This window comes from Primulina huaijiensis, chromosome 14, assembly GCF_012295235.1.
Source record: "Primulina huaijiensis isolate GDHJ02 chromosome 14, ASM1229523v2, whole genome shotgun sequence".
Lineage (NCBI taxonomy): Eukaryota > Viridiplantae > Streptophyta > Magnoliopsida > Lamiales > Gesneriaceae > Primulina > Primulina huaijiensis.
Window position 1 is genome coordinate 3299336 of NC_133319.1, and position 18941 is coordinate 3318276.

Consider the following 18941-nt stretch of genomic DNA (forward strand, 5'->3'; position numbering starts at 1 on the left):
TTTCGTTCCCATTACCTTTTAGAACAAAATTAACGATGACTAATTTTGTAACTTCCGGTGCTATATCCTCATGAACAAGCTGTCTCATTTAGACCCGTCTTTAAACAATCCAATAAAATAGTAACTCAATATAATCCGCTTATTTTTCATAGTACGACGGGTTGAAACCAGTGGCGAAGTCAGGAATATGGCTCTACTCGAGCTAGAATTTTAAACTCTATAATTTTTTAATATTTTAAATTGATCTACCCGAGCTAATATCAAATTAATTCAAAATTTACATATAATTTTTTTTAAAAAAAATTGGACCACGGGGGCTAAAGCTCTGGTGTCTTATAAGATGGCTAGCCCCGGTGTCATATAAGATGGCTCCGCCACCGGTGGAAACGACATACATGACCTGTTTTGATAGCTCTATGAAATACCTACAATAATCTTAGAAACCCTATGAAAGTATCTAACTCGCACATCTAATTCGGTTCTTGATATAATTTTGGAAGTAAATATTCGAATCCCGCATGGCTTTATAATGATATTTTGGCTTCATATGCGCATGTTACTATATATGTTATGCATGCCTAGACTAACTCAATTTTGACAAAACTTCAACCTGCCCCGATCTCTTTTATATTCAACTTCCTCGTCTAACTCATTTCACGCTATCCTTTTATTTTTTTTCCCCTGCTGGATCGTTAGTTTATTTATTATAATAAAATATAAAAGTCACTAATCAAATCCAAAATTTGTTTTCTTTTCTACATTTGTGAGCAATTAGTCAAATGGATTTTGGCATGCATGCATAATTAGGTAACCTGCCCCCTCCAAAATAATTGCAGCATTGAAGGATTCAAAAATTTTACTAGTCGCGCGATTGACTGAGGCAATTTAAACTGGAATTATTTGAAACCCAACACTTATTATTTTTTTCAAAACAAGTTTTGTCGAGCTACATTTGAACTCTATAAATAGCTTATCAAAATTCACAAATCATTCATCCAATTAATATTATCCCTTTTTCAAACTTTTACTCTTGTTTTGAGAGAAGAATTCAAAATGGTTTCCTTTTCTTCAGTAATAATGCTTTTTAATATTACCACAATATGTTGGTTAGTCGTCATATCTGCATTTTCAGTGGGAGGCGTCTCCGCTCAACTGTCAACTGGTTATTACACAAAATCATGTCCGAAGGTGTTCGACGTGGTGGAATCGGTGGTTAAGTCCGCCGTGGCAAAGGAACGTCGCATGGGTGCCTCAATTCTCCGCCTGCACTTCCATGATTGCTTTGTCCAAGTATATTTGCTATTCCAAGCAAGCGCGCACACACACACACACATATGTGTTATAATTCGAATAAATTCAAATTGTTACATAATTCAATTCCTAAAATGCTACTAATATCGATAGGGGTGCGATGGATCGATACTTCTGGATGACACATCTTCTTTCACTGGGGAGAAAACTGCTGTTCCAAACATTAACTCAGTGAGGGGTTTCAACGTAATTGATGATATCAAGTCCAAGGTCGAGTCTGTGTGTCCTGGGGTCGTCTCATGTGCCGATATTCTCGCTATCGCCGCGAGAGATTCTGTTGTACTGGTGAGTAATTTCATTTTGCCAAACGATATGTAAAAGTGTTGATAATGAAAAACTTATACATACACAAACACAGTACTCACTCGTCGATTGACTCGTATGAAATAGATGATGACTACTGCCATGCATGCACGAATATATTTCATGCATGTTCATATCTAATCGTTTGATAAAATCTATGAATTTTATATCATCCATTCTAGAATTGTCAAATAATAAATGACGACATGTACATACAATATGTATATTAATGTCGTTAATTTCGCAGCTCGGAGGACCGAATTGGGACGTTAAAGTCGGAAGAAGGGATTCCTTAACAGCAAGCCTTTCATCTGCGAACAGCGGTGTGATTCCTCCCCCCACTTCTACTCTTTCCAACCTCGTCAATAGATTCCAAGCTAGGGGTCTCTCAGCAAAGGATATGGTAGTCTTGTCGGGTACGTGCATCGCGTAAATGTACATCCATTCGATCCTAGGCTAGCTCTATTATATATATACATATAGATTTATATTTATAATAGAATTATATATATCAATGACATATTCTGATGTTATGGATATCAAATTTGATTATATATATGTTTGATTTTTGATAAGCAGGAGCACACACCATTGGACAAGCAAGATGTACATCGTTTAGAAACAGGATATACAACGAAACCAACATTGATCCATCCTTTGCAAGAACAAGACAAGCCAATTGCCCTAGTCGGAATGGGGTTGGAGACAACAACTTGGCCCCTCTCGACCTTAAAACACCAACAACATTTGACAACGATTACTACCAACTTCTTCTGGTGAAGAAAGGACTCTTGCATTCTGACCAAATACTCTACAACGGTGGATCCACCGATTCGCTTGTCGAAACATATAGCAAGAACCCTAAAGCTTTTAACGATGATTTTGTTGCAGCAATGATAAGAATGGGTGACATCAGTCCTCTTACTGGAGGATCAAACAGCCAGATAAGGAAGAATTGTAGGAGGGTTAATTAATTAGCAATTCGGAATTGATCTTATATATTGAGAAGAAACTATTTCAAATAATAAAGACTTGCACGACGAGTCATTTTTCATTTCTAAGCGTTGGTCCTTTTGGTTATTTGATCTTCACATATTCATGATGTCGAATTATACTCAAAACATGCTTGTATCTTTGCTGAATTTCAATTTTTCCTTATTCGGGAACTATATATGTGCTCATGTACTTGTGTTCACTTTTAATGCTACATGGAATCTGAATGAATCCCATTTAATTTGATCTAGTATATCTTTTTGGACGATTTTTTTTTAATCCACTAACTTATTCAATTTTAGTTTTGGTACATTAACTTTAATTTTTTTGTTATTTTGATCTAATTTTTGACTTCACATCAGATAAGTCAGTAATTTCTGATGTCATTTTCCCAATGAAATATGGTCGAAAACCCATAAAAATGTTAATGTATTGAAATCAAAATTTGAAATTTTAATAGATCAAAACCCACAAAACCAAAAATATTATTTTCTGTTTTTAAATTTTCTAGAAATCTCACTTGCGCATGTAATAGTTGCCTTAACTCTTAACAGGATTTGGAGGAATCAAAATGATATTCTTTTGAAAATATAGGAAATTAAAGGATGATTATTTAAATGATTACATAAATTTCTGGTGTTATGAAATATTAGAATTACAGCATTGGGCAGCACAATCATAATACCTTTTGTCTCCTAATTGATTTCTAGTATGCCTTAAACTACTCAGCTCCTTAAATGGCACAAACTAACATGTTTGGAGATACTTTAATTATTACCCAGTCAAAGCTCACGATCCCATGCACGTGCAACCACCATTCCTTTATGTACAAACCATTTTCAAGAAATTGAAATCCATGGACATTTTCAATTAGGCAGGCCATTGAGAATATAAATTAAGATGTTATATATATTATCATATATTTTATATGAAACATTTCTCTTTTTTATTATTTAATTACATGATGCTTTCCCATCTTCAATCCTTCAATATTTTGATTTACACATCTCGATCGTCACTAAAATAATTTCAAAAATTATTGAGAGGAATGAAAAAAAATAAGAGCAACAAACATATAAACTAAATATTAATACATCTACCTACTCTACCTCCACAAAGTCAACTTACACCCATTCTTCGAAGAAACTTCGGCGAAAGAAATTAGAATCTTTCAACAGAACAAATATTAGAAAAAACTGGCTATCTATGTGTGAGGATTTGGTACAACAAAAGATTTGATTGATTCCGATGATATCATTAGTGATCTTGAAACCAAATATTAGTCCTTTAATTCGCACAAACCATATATTTAATGCCGATTGATTATTGCAATAACTCAATCAAAGTAAGGTACACGATTGTTGGAAATGCTGTTGTAGCTCGCAGTGTTAGTAGGAGAGGTGTACATAGACGGAGCAGAAGAAGACGAGGAAACGACTACTGACGGAGGTGGCTGTGGGGTTGGAGCTGCTGGAGAAAGGGTTGGAGTTGGCGGAGCTTGTGGCAGCTCAGCCACGGAAACAGCCAACACGGAGGCATGATCGTTAGATGCATTAATGATGTTATTTGCAGCTTCTCTATATCTGTATGTTATTATCTCAGCCCTGATGGCATTAAGTTGAGCTTGTAAATTTTGGACCTGCTGTTGCAATGCTGAAATCGCACCCATGCATCCATAAACCGGATCTCTAAGCCTCACATTAGCTTCATAAACTAAGCAGTTCGCAGCATCGGCTCTTTGCGACTCTGGCACCTCCTAATTATGAATCAAACGAGAAGAATTAAAATATCAAAACACATGATACCTAGATCTGTCAAGATTCTTGGCTATTCTTGATCGATCTAAAACCTTATTTTTCTACAATAAATTCACATACCATCCAATCAAATGGGGTTTTATAGTTGCGATCGGCATCGTTTCAAAGAACATATATCTGAATATAGAGATGTGGGAGTTGACTGGAAAGTGAAGAATATTAATATTACCATGAGCATCTTGGAAACGTTACTGGCTCCAAAGACTTTGTGAACAGCAGCAAATTTCTGGGGTTCATGCGGGGAAAAATAAGGCGAAAATGGGCATTCTTCGGCGCATCTTCTTCGCAAAAGCTTACAAGCTGCGCATGGAGTTGTTGTGTTTAGCATCATCTGTCTCTTTCCCATCACCGAACTACTGTTACTCTCCGTCTTCAACTTCTTGCCAGTCTCGTCAAACCCTTCCACCCTAATTAGACAAGAAAAATGACGTTTCGGAAGACACAAAAGTTAAGTCAACAATGGATAAAATTAAAGAGTTTCGCGGAGACAAAACAAGAATAATGGGGTTTCGGGCTTTTCTAAGAGATGAAAATAAAAGGGTTTACCTTTCTCTGGACATTCAAGTAAAATTAATGTTGCTGATCAAGACTAAGACTCGAGGAAAAGAGGTAGAGGAAGCACGAATGGGGAACAAGGGAAGTGCTTAAGAGAGGAATGTTGATTCTCCTCCATTAATTAGGGGAAAATAGGTCAATGTTCTTGGTAAGAATTTTCAAGGGTTTCCACAAGTAAAACATTTACCAAAATATATACTACTACCTTTTTTTTATGAGTAGGTGTCTCACGAATATTTATCTGTGAGACTATCCAAATAAGATATCTGTCTCACAAAATACGACTCNATATATATAAAAAGTTTCATAATTTTTAAATAAGTATTAAATTAAATTAACATGACAGTGTAGCATTACAATGCAACACGGTACAGAGACCAGTGTTGAATATTTATTAAAATTAAAATATACAAAACACAGTCTCAAATATCAATTTTATGAGATGAATATTATATTTGAATCACCCATGAAAAAAATATTATTTTTATATAAAAATTATTTTTTTAATTATAAATATGTATAAATTTAACCCGTCTCATGAAATCGTCTCTCAAACTTACAAATATATTAAAATAATGCCAGCTTATTGAAAGCTATACCACGTGTGAGATGTAGCACTTGTTGACTTTTGGACTGAAATCTACTACTTGTATTAATTGCTTCACACGTTGAATTCGGCAGTGACGTTTTCAAGCTGAAAAATATATTAAATAATAATAAATAAAAGTTGAAGAGTGTGGTATATACCAATATTTCCTTGTCATGTTTGACCTCAAATGTACTATATTAATTCATATTTTGATTATTTAATCGCCACGCCACGATGAACAGAGCAGAAATAAATAATTATCAATAATTAATAATCTATTTCTAATATTCTAATCTAAACAAATAAAAGCCAGTAATTATATAGTATTAATTTTTTGGTTTTAACTCGGAAACATTTTTTTTTGTCTCAGTTTCACATTCACATATATCATCATTTTTTAAAATATAACCGTAGGACCGAGCGTTTGCCGTTTTACCAAAAGATATAGTTGGTGGTAATAGTCCAACTCTAACATTTTAAACTGCACAGCTCAAGCAACAGGGTTCGATCGCTCTACCAAGCATGGACAATTATTGCACTCAACAATCTCATTCCCAATAATTGCACTCCTTGCAATCAATGAAAATCGAACCCGTGACATCGACTCTGATACCAATTGTAGGACCGAGCGATTGCCGCTTTACCAAAAGCTATAGCTGATGGTAATGAAACAACTCAAATGTTTTAAACTGCAAAGCAGCTCAAGCACCACGGTTTAATCGCTCTACCAAATAAAGACAATTATTGCACTCAACAATAACTTTTCATCATTAGCACAAAAAAAAAAATCTATCATTACATTATATTGTGACATAATGCATTTTCAAATTTTAAAATCAACATATAGTCTTAAAACTTTTAATAACCTTAGGCATAGTTTGGTACACTTGATAACTAAATGATTAATAACTTATCATCCTTCATCCCATGTTTGGCTCACTTTTTAATAGCCCATAAAAATTGGATGGGCCTGTGATAATGGTGGTTCACTATGGAGAAGACATCCCTCTAATGTGTAGGGATATCTACATGATAAATAATAAATTCTATGAAATGACATTATTGCCCACATTTCTCAAACATTGGGATTTAAATTAATTTTAGATATTCCTTCGAAAAAAATTGCTATTGATATTGTATTAGGACATACATAATTTATATAATTTTAAAAATATATTTTTATTATTAAAATTTAAAACTAAATATTTAGTATTAAAATTAATCTACACTATTTACTAAACTTGAGATATTTCAAAATTTCGCCAATAATTTATTTTAAAATATCCATAATCAAATTATATACTCATGAGACAATAAAAAAAATATTAAAATGTAAAATATAAATAAAATAAATATAAAAAAAATGAAAAACGAACTAACGTATTGGACACATCAAATTAAAAATTTAAAATATATAAGATTATTTGATAAAGAATTTATTTATAAACATATATATACATACACGCATATATATATCGTAATTTAAGAATTGAGATATGCAAGTGCATGATCTCGATAATAATGAAAAATAAATTTTTTATGGTAAGGTTAATTTTGTCATTATAATCTAATACATAAATTTAATCAATCTTATTAAAATCATATTAAACATTAAATATAATATACTACATCTTATTTATCCTTAACTTATCATTATATTATATATCACGTGTTTATCCTATCATGTGTATCAAACTATGCCTTAATATCATAAAATAAAAAAATTAAATACACATCACATAGAATTGAAAAACAACTTTTATTTATTATATCTTTGTTTAATTTATTCAAAAATGGTTGCAAGTCTTTCCGAAACTTATTTACCATAAAAATGCTCAAAAAATAAATAAAAAAATTATTATATTATACCATAAAAAGAACAGGAAGTAAATATTAGTTAGATAGGGGCAAACAAATTGCATTGAGTGTGGTCTGCCGCCGATCAGCCGACATCGTGCTGGCGGTGGACTGGTTAGGAACAAGGGTCGGCCTATATTAGTTTAATACCTGACATTGTCCATTTCTATGTGGGCCGGGCCCAGGTTTTGTACTTAAATGGTGGTATAATGTATATACCTTGTATTTAAATTAATTACTAAGTGAGTCTTGCATAAATTTTTATATAATTATTACTAAGTGAGTCTTGTATAAATTTTTATATAATTATTTCATTTATATTTAAATAAAAAATTATATAATAATTGTAAAAATTAATGACAGATATTTTTTAAATATTTAAATTTATTTTCATTATATTTAAATGAGACAATAACATAATTGTGAAAATTAGCGAACGACTATACTGTAATTTTGTAATAATGAATTAAAAAAGAAAAACAAACCTCTATTATGCCCAAATTTAATGAATAGTAAGAGATATGTAGTGTATATATTGGTATTTTTAATATCAAAAATGAACTTTATTATATAGCTATTATAAAACAATTTAGGAAATAAAAAATATATTGTAATATCAAATTTTTTTAAGGTGTCATATAAATACTAGAGATCAAGATATTTTTGGAATTTAAAAATAGATTTGTCGAGATTTGATACACATTTACATTACTGTAAACGATTTTTTAAAAAAAAGTTTTTATACTTCTTAAAAGTATTTATCATGTGTGATTTTTATTTATATTAGATAGTTATGTAACATATGATGTCGTCTATACTTTTATAAGTTCAAATATATAAATTAAAATAATAATAATAGTAGTAATAGATTATTTTCATAAATTTGTCTCCAAAATATTTTAAATATTTGATTTGATAAATCACGTAAACTCATCGGTGAGAAAATAAGAATGCGAAATAGTGAGATTATGTAAAATATACATTAAATTGTGATGTCGTGAGTGTTAGATAAAATTTAAACACAAAAGAAAATGTGGACAATTATGTAGAAAGATTAAATAGCATAGAAAAAATTGTTAATCACGAGTAAATAAAATGGAATGAAAATTGGAAAATAAACAGAAACATGTAATAAGTACAATTTCTTTAAAACAGATTTGTCGTATTCGATAGTGCTCCGATGATCAAGACATATAACTGTTTTCAAGATACAATGGCTAAGTCTGTAGTAATCTAACACAAAGATATTACATCGACAAACTGAAAAAATACATGAACTTTTTCACGGAAACTGAGGTAACAGAAGTAAACGAGAAAAATGAATGACAGATTTGTTGTATGTTTTGAGGACTCTGGACATATCTATTTATAGGTGCACGAGATCTATCTAGACAGTCAATGATGGGCAGCTTATATGAGTGATTTTTGCTTTGATCGATCCGACATTCATCGCACACATGTTGCGCTCGGTCACAAGTTAGGCATTTCAAGTACAAACCGGACCCTTGATTTGCACACCTACGCAGGTGTGCGTGAGAAAGCTTTGTAATTGGTCAATGTTATACTTTGATAAAAAGTGTAACTCAATATAAACTCACACATACCAACTTTAATTTATACCATTTACTTACTATTTTGTTGTCCAATTTTCATTCACACAAAATGAAAAGTTCAATAACACACAACCCAACCCAATATATATTATTTCAAATCCAACAATATGAGTTGACTTGAATTTGGCCATTTCCATGGATCTTCTTGAAAAAGCCAAGTGAGGACAAATTGAAGAGGATGATAGTCATCTAATTTCAGAAGTTAAGCATGTTAAACATGATAATGGGGTTTCACTCGTACGCTAAACTAAAACGTAGCATTTTTTTTAAATAAAAAATATCGTATTATCGAGTTGTGACATTTTTGACAACAACGATCGAAACATGATTAAAAAAAATACCGAGGACTATTAGCAAAGAATCAAATATAAATTTTTATTTTTTTAAAATGGAATACTGGTTTAAAACATGTAATAGATATTATGTATTAAAAGTGAAAACACACCTGAAAAATGGCAGCTCTTAGCCTTTAGCCGTTATAGCTCCAATGGTTCTTTGGCTTCTTCCAAAAGTTGAAAAATAAACAAAGAAAAATATATAATCCTAATTATCCCAGACAATGTTTAAAAATATTATATTGGATTTTTTTGGCTGGAAATATAAAATCGGATATTTTCGAAATCGAAAAAAAAAATTAGTGAGCAGGCAAAGGTCGTTTTTTTACGTTCTTTTGAAAAGATGAAAAGTAACGAATACCGTGAGAGGCAACCACAAAGCCACAATTTGTTTTGTTTTAATTAATGTCCGGCCCTCCACCTCGCAACAAACTGGAAGCTCCGTCTCTCGATTGATCGAACTCATTCTGGGTCATTTCAGAGGTAATTAGCGAACCCCATTTCCCTAAATTAGTTGTGGAATGAAATTTGTCGAGCAAAAATATAATCTGTTGCGATTTGGTTCTTTATTGTGTGTGTGGTTATTCTTCTTTGTTCTGAAACAATGAATTAGCTGCATATACTACCCGTTCACTAACCTTTTGTGAATGGATTTTGAATATTTTCTTGGTAATTCATGAAGAATTTACCTGTGTGGGGGTGTGTTTTTTTCCCCACCACTTTTCTGTCGTTTTGACTTCTCTACAATCGTTTTTCTAGTTGTAGTGTTGCCCTGTTCAATCATTTAGAAGTTGGAATGTCAAGAAATTTTCAGTTTGGGTCAAGTTGCATCAATTTAGTTCTAGGAATTTATCTGAAGTAAGCATCCAGATTGCAAAATACACAGGAGTTTGCCAATTTGTATTCTTCATTTTTGTCAAGTGATCTACTCACAATATTTTGGTTTTTTTGGCAAATGAAAGGAGTTTGACAATTTCTACTTCATTTGCCATGTATTTAGCGAAATTTTTGCAGCAGTTTACATTTTGTTACGTCATCTCTATTTTTTATAGCACACTTTAATATATTGTTCTATTTATTTTGTATGTTTATGTTGTACTTAGGTATGATTCAATAAAATGAATATTTTCTTATTATGCTAGAATAGAGATAGTTTAACTTATGCATAAAATGTCTAAAGATAAATACAGCTTTAATTGTTTTTTTTATCAATTTATTAGATGAATTTAGAAGACAAATTTGAGGTTTTTATATTCAATAAATTTTATTTTGATGATATTCTGATATTTTTTGGACAATCATTTGACTATCTGTTTACTTCTTTTACATTGAAATTTATCATTATTTCGCATGAGATGATATTACGGCTTCAAAAGAATATTATTTTTTATGATCAAAACTTATATCATGTAAAGTAACAAATTGAGTTTGACAGATTTATTTAAGTTTTGGAATTCACTGCCTTTCATGATTCAAGTACAAAATGTTTTGGTGTCATGGTGTTGTAATATCATGAATGTTTAATATATTAGCCCCATATATTCATGACACACGCAACGCGTGTGAAGTAAGCATCTAGATTGGAAAATACATAGGATCGATCAATTATGAAACTTGGTGATCAGCCCGTTGTTATTTAGATTAAACAAAAATGGAAATTGAAATAAATCAAGCTTGTAAAACCATGGATATCAGATGTTTCGCCAGTCATGGGTTCGTTGCATGATTAATCCAGGCTTTTAGGGTGTTTGATGGGTTAAATTTTCATAAATTACGAGTATACACGACCTTCAGGAGGAAACTCTGCCCGTGTTGGATTTTTATCCCTGATTTTAATGATGATACTCTGACGATGGATGTATAAGAACTTCATCTGAAGTCGGTGATATTGTATGCCATTACTTTTAGGTTAATACGACCCATTTAAGCAATTCATTCCACAGAAAATTCTGGGTTGGTATCTCAACTGAGCTTATTATAACCTGTTTGATGTACTGGAAGTGGAATCTGTCATGTTAGCTATCCCTTTTATTCCTCTTGTTTTTCTTATACACATATCATTAATGACATCTGCTATACCTTTTTGCTCACTGATAGTGACATACTGCTAAAAGATATTACAAAATTTATGTTATCCTGTATGTATATGTTAGGCTAAGAGCATTGCAATTTACCTATATATGTCTAATATACATTGAATCATGTTGACTAAGAGTATAGCAATTTAGCCGAGGTGATAGCTTTCTAGTCCTATCAACTCTGTGATGTCCTCAAATAGCAGTAACCAAGGGCTGAATTTTGTTTGCCATAGTATGCTGTCATTCTACCATGTTATGCATCTTTCTTTTCTTTTACTGTGTATATTTATAATTGTTATTTCTTCAAACAGGATTACGCCTCATTTCTCTCCGATAAATTGACCTTTTGTCACTGAAGTTTCTCATTTTTGGGCCTAAAATTCCAGTATTCCATTGCAGTCTTCAATGTTAAAAAAAACAGGTGGTGGCAAAAAATGTTATTGCATTATGGGAAACTCTTCAGTTCCAAGATTTTGGCCTTGAATGAGTTTCCACATTTTTGTTTCTGGATGAGAGTGTAGCTCCAGGATATAACCATTGTTACCTTATTTAGGACTGAATGAATGGTCTAGCCAACATATATGTGAACCTTGGATGGTGACTTTTAACAATTCTTACAGATTATTATGGATAGCAAGAGTGGGGTATTGATGCAAAGATACGAGTTAGGGAGATTGTTAGGTCAGGGTGCATTTGCAAAAGTTTATTATGCTAGGAGTTACCAGACTGGGCAAAGTGTTGCTATTAAAGTGATAGACAAGGAGAAGGTCATGAGAATCGGGAATGCTGCTCAAATTATACAGGAAATATCCATCATGAGATTGGTGAGACATCCAAATATTATTTTTCTTTATGAAGTTTTGGCTACAAAAACCAAGATTTATTTTGTGATGGAGTATGCTAAAGGTGGCGAGCTGTTCAACAAGGTGGTTAAGGGAAAATTACAGGAAGATGTTGCACGAAAATATTTTCAGCAGTTAATAAATGCAGTTGATTTCTGCCATAGCAGGGCTGTCTACCATCGGGATTTAAAACCTGAAAACATATTATTAGACGAGAACGAAAATCTGAAAGTTTCAGATTTTGGTTTGAGTGCCCTTGCTGAATCAAAACGCCTAGACGGGCTCCTTCATACCACGTGTGGAACTCCTGCCTATGTTTCTCCTGAAGTAATAAACAGGAAAGGTTATGATGGGGCCAAAGCTGATGTTTGGTCGTGTGGGGTGATTCTTTATGTTTTATTGGCCGGTTTTCTTCCGTTCTATGATTCTAATTTGATGGAGATGTACAGAAAAATTGGGAAAGGGAAATTCAGGTTCCCGAGTTGGTTTCAACCTGAAGTACGCAAGTTACTTACAAGAATACTGGATCCAAATCCGGAAAGTCGAATTACAATAGCAAGAATCAAGGAAAATGCTTGGTTTAGGCGAGGGTTAAGCATGAAATCAAGAACTTACAATGCAGAGAGTAGTACAACTAATTCATCAGATAGAAATGCCATGGCTTCATTTCAGCACGAAAATGGTGGTGCTTTGGAAGGAAATCCGAGGCTTACAAACCTAAATGCGTTTGACATAATATCATTATCAGATGGATTTGATGTTTCCAGATTGTTTGAGGAGCCTTGTTCAAAAGCCCGATTCTTTTCCTCGAAACCTGCATCTGTTATTGTCTCTATGCTGGAAGAAATTGCCAAACGTTCAAAGATGAAGATAAGTAAAAAGGACGAGGGATTGTTCAAGTTTGAGGCAACGAAGGAAGGTAGGAATGGAATTTTATGGATAGAAGCGGAGATATTTGGGGTCGCCCCAGCGTTTCATATGGTGGAAGTGAGGAAAACAAATGGAGATACCTCTGAATATCATAAGTTATTGGATGAAGTTATCAGACCTCGTCTGCAAGAAATTGTTTGTACTTGACACGGACGGTGAACCGCCTGGAGTATATTTCCTTTCAAATACATTGAATCACTCATTTTGACTGAATTTCCTAGTCTAACTTCATTCAAATACCTGGCATAGTTTGTTTGTTCTTTTAATAAACTGATTTTGCGGAGGCTAAAAATGTTTGTAGAAAGAAATTCTTCGTTTAACCTTACCCGAGTGCTTCTTCAATTTTTGGGACACACTATCATTTAGAAATGCAATATATTCTAACTGCCTACTATTTTTATCATTACAAAATTGGTTTGTTTCGTGCAATTTTTTAAAATTCTTAAGCTATATTTGTGCAAGTTTTTACCTTAGTCTGGTTCTAGGAAACGATGGGATCTAATTATACACCTACTTTCAAAATATCGAGGTTCAAATTGTCATTCATTTGGATAACACAGATTCCTCACGTTAATACATGGGAGACTTTGTCAAGTCGATTATCTCAGGATATGCAACTGCCTTTCTCTTCTTACCGCCTGAACCGATCATATGGCAAGGCGGGGTGTAAAAATAGCTATAACCTCGACTTTCTTCTTGATTGTGAGTTGATCTTTACAAGCAACAAAGGTTGTTGTCGACTGTTTCTTGTCCAACTCTTCCACTGATACAGGTAGTATTTGCTCGTCTTCAACATAACTGTAACTGACAATATTACAGAAGCTGGTGACAAATGAAGATTCTACTCGATTAGGAGGTGATGACTGCCTTTGATCTTCTTCTCTGCTATGCTGTAAGTTCTTTATCCCTATCCAATTTTCCTTTGAACAACCAGTAAACTCATGGCTTGTATCATCTTTTTCACTGATATGTCTTAGAAAAGTTTCTTCGAAACCACCAAGAATGCTTGGAGAATCACTTGCTTTTCTTGCTGCTTCTATAGATTCTTGTGTTGATTCGTGCAAAACGTCATTTAAATCACAGTCGTCGTCGGAACTCAAATCATCAGTCACCCCTGTATTGCTCCCATTGTAACAGGGCAACTCATCCATGTACAATTCTGTGTTCGCATTTGCTGAGGCAAAGTTGGACAACCAGATGTATGGTTTCTGTACTTTGTGGAGAAGAAGTTTATAGCAAGATTCAAGCTGAAACACAGAACAAAGAAAGAAAATAGGAACATATGAAGAATCACATCAGAAAGAATCAATAACCAGTCCATCTATACAAAGTTTGACATACCTGTTCCACGCTGGAAGTGAGAGCATAGTGTAGGCCAATTTAATCTTTTTTGGCAATTCCAGAAAGGGATTTGAAACTTGCAGCAGCTGATCGTACGGCTACAGATTCCACTGGATGTTGCCATGCCCATTCAAACTGCAAGCTCCAATCAAACACAATCCATCTTCAATTATTTACGGCCAAAATACAAAACCATCACGGCAAATTTCACAAGACCCTGCCGTATTTGTTATGTTTCGTATCACTAATCTAAAATTACCTTCCCAGCATAACACTTTTACAAGGTAATCAGGACAGCAGGATTTCTGGTTTCTTAACTATAAAAATTAAGAACGATACATTTTCTAAAACACGAACAGGCTTAAAATTAATGAAAATTTACTATTGATAAATAAATAATTTCACAAAAACGAGTAGCTAAAAAATGGCACCGCCTCTATTTCCTGCTCTTAAAAAAATAACCTGAAGAGCAGCAACATTTGTAGGGAAGCCATAGATGCACAGCACCATCTCCCAGGGGCGTTTCTTCTTGGTACGCCAAGCACCGCTCCCGATTTCACCGTTGTGCTGCCTGATTCTCCGCCGTGGATTCACAGTAAATCTGCAAAATCACGCCACGAAAAATTTGGCAGTTTTCCACTGTTCTGATCAAACATAATCACTTCAATAAACAAAATGATCCTAAACCCGATCATTGCAGTAAATCAAGTACTTTAGTTCCATCTAACAATCCAACAGTATACCCTATGTACGTGTGGCCTTTGAATCTGGGACTGAGAGACGTCAGCAGATAACATGCAACGAATCTCCCCCCTTTTCCTTTTCCCACTCCATCAATTTCGCCACTCTCCTGAGATGAAATTAGGGTTTGTTGGGTCTCCTTTGTCACTTTCCTTCTCCTCATCTCACACTTTCTTTCTTTACAATTGTCTATTGTTTTCTGATCGAATGGATTAACCTCAATTCCACAGCAGAAAATGACCGTTGTGATTCGTAGTTTTTTTTTCTTCATTATTATTATTTATATTTATTAGTATTATTTTAAGCTGTTAGTGGGCTTATGGTGAAGCTAACTGGGCTGTGACATTTGCAGCCCAGTTTCCTTTTCGATCACAGTCAGATAGAATATTTCTTGCTTGGGTTTACCATTACAAATTTTTTTTCCCAGGAATTTTATTTAATGGGTTTTCAAGCATTATGTCCCCTCGATATTCTTGGGATTGGAAATATGGTTTTTCACTTTTTTGTGAAAAACGGGTGGCGGATTGTTCTCAGATTCACATTCGCTTGATGACATACATATACTAAATTGTATTTAATTTATTTATATTGTGTTTATCACTCATTACATAAAACAAGAAATAAGGTATTTTTTCCCCAAATCTGAATAGAATCTGATATAAAAAAAAGGCTAAAACAATAATTGAAAAAACCCATCAAAAGTACAAACAACGATAAAATCAAATTGTCTACTTTGGGAGGGTTTTTTTTATAATTTATAGAAAAAATGCATAAAATTTGAAATGTTTTCACTTGATACAGAGAATTTTTTTCAACTAGGAGATTCGCCCCCTTTCAACCCCACCATATTTACAGCTAAGTGTAGGCATTAAAAAAGAACAATAGAACAAATATCATATCAGCTGCTCTGAGATTGTTCCAAATGTTTTCAAATCAAACATACGGATTAGTACAGCTATTTACAAGAAATTAAGTAGGAGGAGGGGGGGGGGGGGGGGGAATGGAATGCATTCAACAGTAGAAAAGAAGGAATAAACAACATGCAAGCAAGCAAGCAAGCAAAAGGAACCCCAAATATTAATGAAATCTTCTGTCACAAAAAGAATCAAGGAAAAAGCCATACATTTATTCATCCATACCAATAAAGCACAGTGTTTTAAAGCCAGTGGAAATCCCTCACTTGCAAGAACCAAACTAACCAAATACCTTAATAAATGCAAAGGCCGTAGATCTAAGGCTACAGATGCCTGAATAGGAACCAAAAACAGGGAAAATTTAAGATTCAGAAAATGTTGAACTTAAACATCACACAATGCCTCCAGCTAACTACCGAAGCTTATTACTGTAAATAAGAAGCATTAAATACTGTTCCTCATTTAAAGAAAGATGGAGGAAGTAACAGGAAACACCTGTATGCCATGTCAATTTCAAAGCAAGCCAATTGACAGGTTAAACCAACACATTTATTATACTGAATTTTTTGGCAATGGGCATTGAACTAAACCATATATATTAATAGACAAGCATAACAGGTCAATGGTTAAAACTTGCTGACCAATGGAAAAGGGAAAGTCATAAAAGAACAGCAATTGGCACTCATGATGTAGTTCCCTATTACATACTTCTAATGCAAAAAAGACAATCAAACCAAGTTCTACCGGCTATTTATTAGACAGAGTGATGGTATATTGAGAGTACAGCACAAAGCATGACTAATGAATAACAAATCAAACTGTGATCATGCAGCACTTTCATCCATATCCAACCAGAAGTTTCTAAAAGAACTTGTGCAAATGGGACCAGCACTTTGATCCATTATAATCTGATGACAAGTAAACATCAGAACACGAGTCATTCACAACAATTCAAATTAGACATACACACAAATTATCGTCACCGAGCCCCCACAGGTAATATGGATCAAAGTAAAAATGGGGGGTATAGCAAGCACGGTAAAAGAGTCTTGCGTCATCTGACTCACCTTTTTTATGGAAATAAATGTAAAAAGATCTTCGAACAGAAGACAACTTTAATTTGCAAAACGAAAACATGTAATTAGAAGAAAGACCATAAAGAACCGTATACAGCAACCATAATTGAATACAAAACCCACCAAAACTTACCTTTGTGCAAATAAACACTCAAATTGAAGTACATTTTTCAAGTGAAACAACGAAGTTAAGGCAGAAGAAAGAAAGAATCTTAACAACAAGGTAATACCAATCATCAATACAAGGATGAAGGAACTATTTCAGCACAGAAGTACTACAACACGCTGCACCCACCTTTAGAAAATCATGCATAAAACTCGCAATCAAAATGATTGTAACGCAGATTGCATTGCGTCAAACCAAATCTAACATGACAGGTAAAAAATACAAGAAAATGACCCAAACAAACAGAGTGGAAAGAATGGCCTATAACGCATCATGGACCGAGTTAATCAGCACGAAGCTTTCCTTCTGATGGAGAAGATGAAGAAACTAAATTCCTCCACAGATATCTGCCGCTTGCCATATCCACACAAGTCCAAAACCCCTTCCCTACGACCGTACAGAACTGCAATCACATTTTATAAATATCAGAATCATCGTAGCTAAAATTCATCGTTTCTTTTCCTTCTATACAAAATAAGTACTCAATGAGAAGAAAGTTCAATTTAATTCAGCATAACGAAAAAAACAGAACACGATTTTTCCCGAACTAGACACACATTAAAATTAAACCAATCCAAGTAGTTCGTCGGCTTCCTGACAATTAAAATTCAACCTTGAAAACGTTCGAACTGGAATGAACTGAACGGAAAAAATAAAACCATCACAATGATCATAACATTACCCTGGAAGAAGGGGAAACGGTGTTCTTGGAGGCAATTTCTTCTTCGGCAGAGGAAGCAACGACGTCGTCAGTTTGATCTGGCGGCGATTTGAGGCCTCGGAGTACGAGGAATCCGGCCAGGGTGGCGGAGAGGAAGATGAGAATAATTCTGAGGGGACACATTTTCTCCTCCCTCCCTGCCTCTCTCTCTCTCCGTTGAGGAAGAAATGAAATGATTAGGTGAAGAAAAGAATATGAATTTTGTCAGTGGTGGAGAAGCTTGGTGGGTTGGGTGGTTTTATGCTATTTGACTAAAATTTCCATATGTATCTTATATTATTATTTATTACAATTATTACGTGCTTTATGCCTAATTCTATGTTCGCAATTAATATAATACTAATAAGAAAAATAATATTATTATTATAATAACATGTAGGGGTGCAGCGGATAACAACCATTTTGCTGGTCCAAATCGAATGGACAGTGATGTTGCTGAAATCCGAGATGGTAGTTGGGAGGTCGATTCTTCACTTGAGAGTTCAGATCGGACTTTCGATATTTGGAAGCACAAACAAGAACGTTAGAAGGGGGCTGAAAGGTTGTTCCGGCGTAGCACCTCCGACGCTCAAGTCAGAGAACAGAAAACTGAGAGAGTAATGTGTGTGCTGAAAGAGTGAGATTTGGTTAGCTCTTTAATGGGCCTTACTCTTTTGGGCTTGATTTCTATGGACTACGCGTTAATGTTTGAGTGGGAATTTTCCTAGGTAACAGCCCGTTTGAAGTCTGGACCTTGCAGGAGCTCGGCCCGGCTCAGCC

The 18941-nt window shown here is 33.9% G+C and overlaps 5 protein-coding genes across 6 annotated transcripts; 2 read left to right on the forward strand and 3 right to left on the reverse strand.

Annotated features, from left to right (window-relative positions):
* The first annotated feature begins 977 nt into the window (after window positions 1-977).
* Window positions 978-2853, forward strand: LOC140956626 (peroxidase 4-like). Its single transcript, XM_073413451.1, has 4 exons — window positions 978-1290; window positions 1405-1596; window positions 1862-2030; window positions 2194-2853. Exons 1-4 carry the CDS (start codon window positions 1054-1056, stop codon window positions 2586-2588), a joined length of 993 nt encoding a protein of 330 aa, XP_073269552.1. The 5' UTR covers window positions 978-1053; the 3' UTR covers window positions 2589-2853.
* Window positions 2854-3683: 830 nt separating this feature from the next.
* LOC140957302 (LOB domain-containing protein 15-like) lies at window positions 3684-5145 on the reverse strand. The gene is made up of 3 exons (XM_073414499.1): window positions 4971-5145; window positions 4594-4831; window positions 3684-4363 (listed from the first exon to the last, which is right to left on the reverse strand). Exons 1-3 carry the CDS (start codon window positions 4982-4984, stop codon window positions 3944-3946), a joined length of 672 nt encoding a protein of 223 aa, XP_073270600.1. The 5' UTR covers window positions 4985-5145; the 3' UTR covers window positions 3684-3943.
* A 4554-nt stretch (window positions 5146-9699) lies between these two features.
* Window positions 9700-13631, forward strand: LOC140957300 (CBL-interacting serine/threonine-protein kinase 10-like). Of its 2 annotated transcripts, none has more exons than XM_073414496.1 (2): window positions 9700-9856; window positions 11763-13631. In XM_073414496.1, exon 2 carries the CDS (start codon window positions 12078-12080, stop codon window positions 13368-13370), a length of 1293 nt encoding a protein of 430 aa, XP_073270597.1. In that variant the 5' UTR covers window positions 9700-9856; window positions 11763-12077; the 3' UTR covers window positions 13371-13631. The 2 variants fall into 2 exon arrangements, with proteins under 2 accessions (XP_073270597.1, XP_073270598.1); XM_073414497.1 differs by having other exon boundaries at window positions 9701-9856; window positions 12072-13631.
* A 91-nt stretch (window positions 13632-13722) lies between these two features.
* Window positions 13723-17365, reverse strand: LOC140957301 (uncharacterized). Its single transcript, XM_073414498.1, has 4 exons — window positions 15308-17365; window positions 15027-15165; window positions 14646-14699; window positions 13723-14470 (listed from the first exon to the last, which is right to left on the reverse strand). Exons 1-4 carry the CDS (start codon window positions 15574-15576, stop codon window positions 13871-13873), a joined length of 1062 nt encoding a protein of 353 aa, XP_073270599.1. The 5' UTR covers window positions 15577-17365; the 3' UTR covers window positions 13723-13870.
* A 142-nt stretch (window positions 17366-17507) lies between these two features.
* Window positions 17508-18408, reverse strand: LOC140957176 (uncharacterized). Its single transcript, XM_073414309.1, has 2 exons — window positions 18144-18408; window positions 17508-17864 (listed from the first exon to the last, which is right to left on the reverse strand). Exons 1-2 carry the CDS (start codon window positions 18303-18305, stop codon window positions 17745-17747), a joined length of 282 nt encoding a protein of 93 aa, XP_073270410.1. The 5' UTR covers window positions 18306-18408; the 3' UTR covers window positions 17508-17744.
* Window positions 18409-18941: the final 533 nt, after the last annotated feature.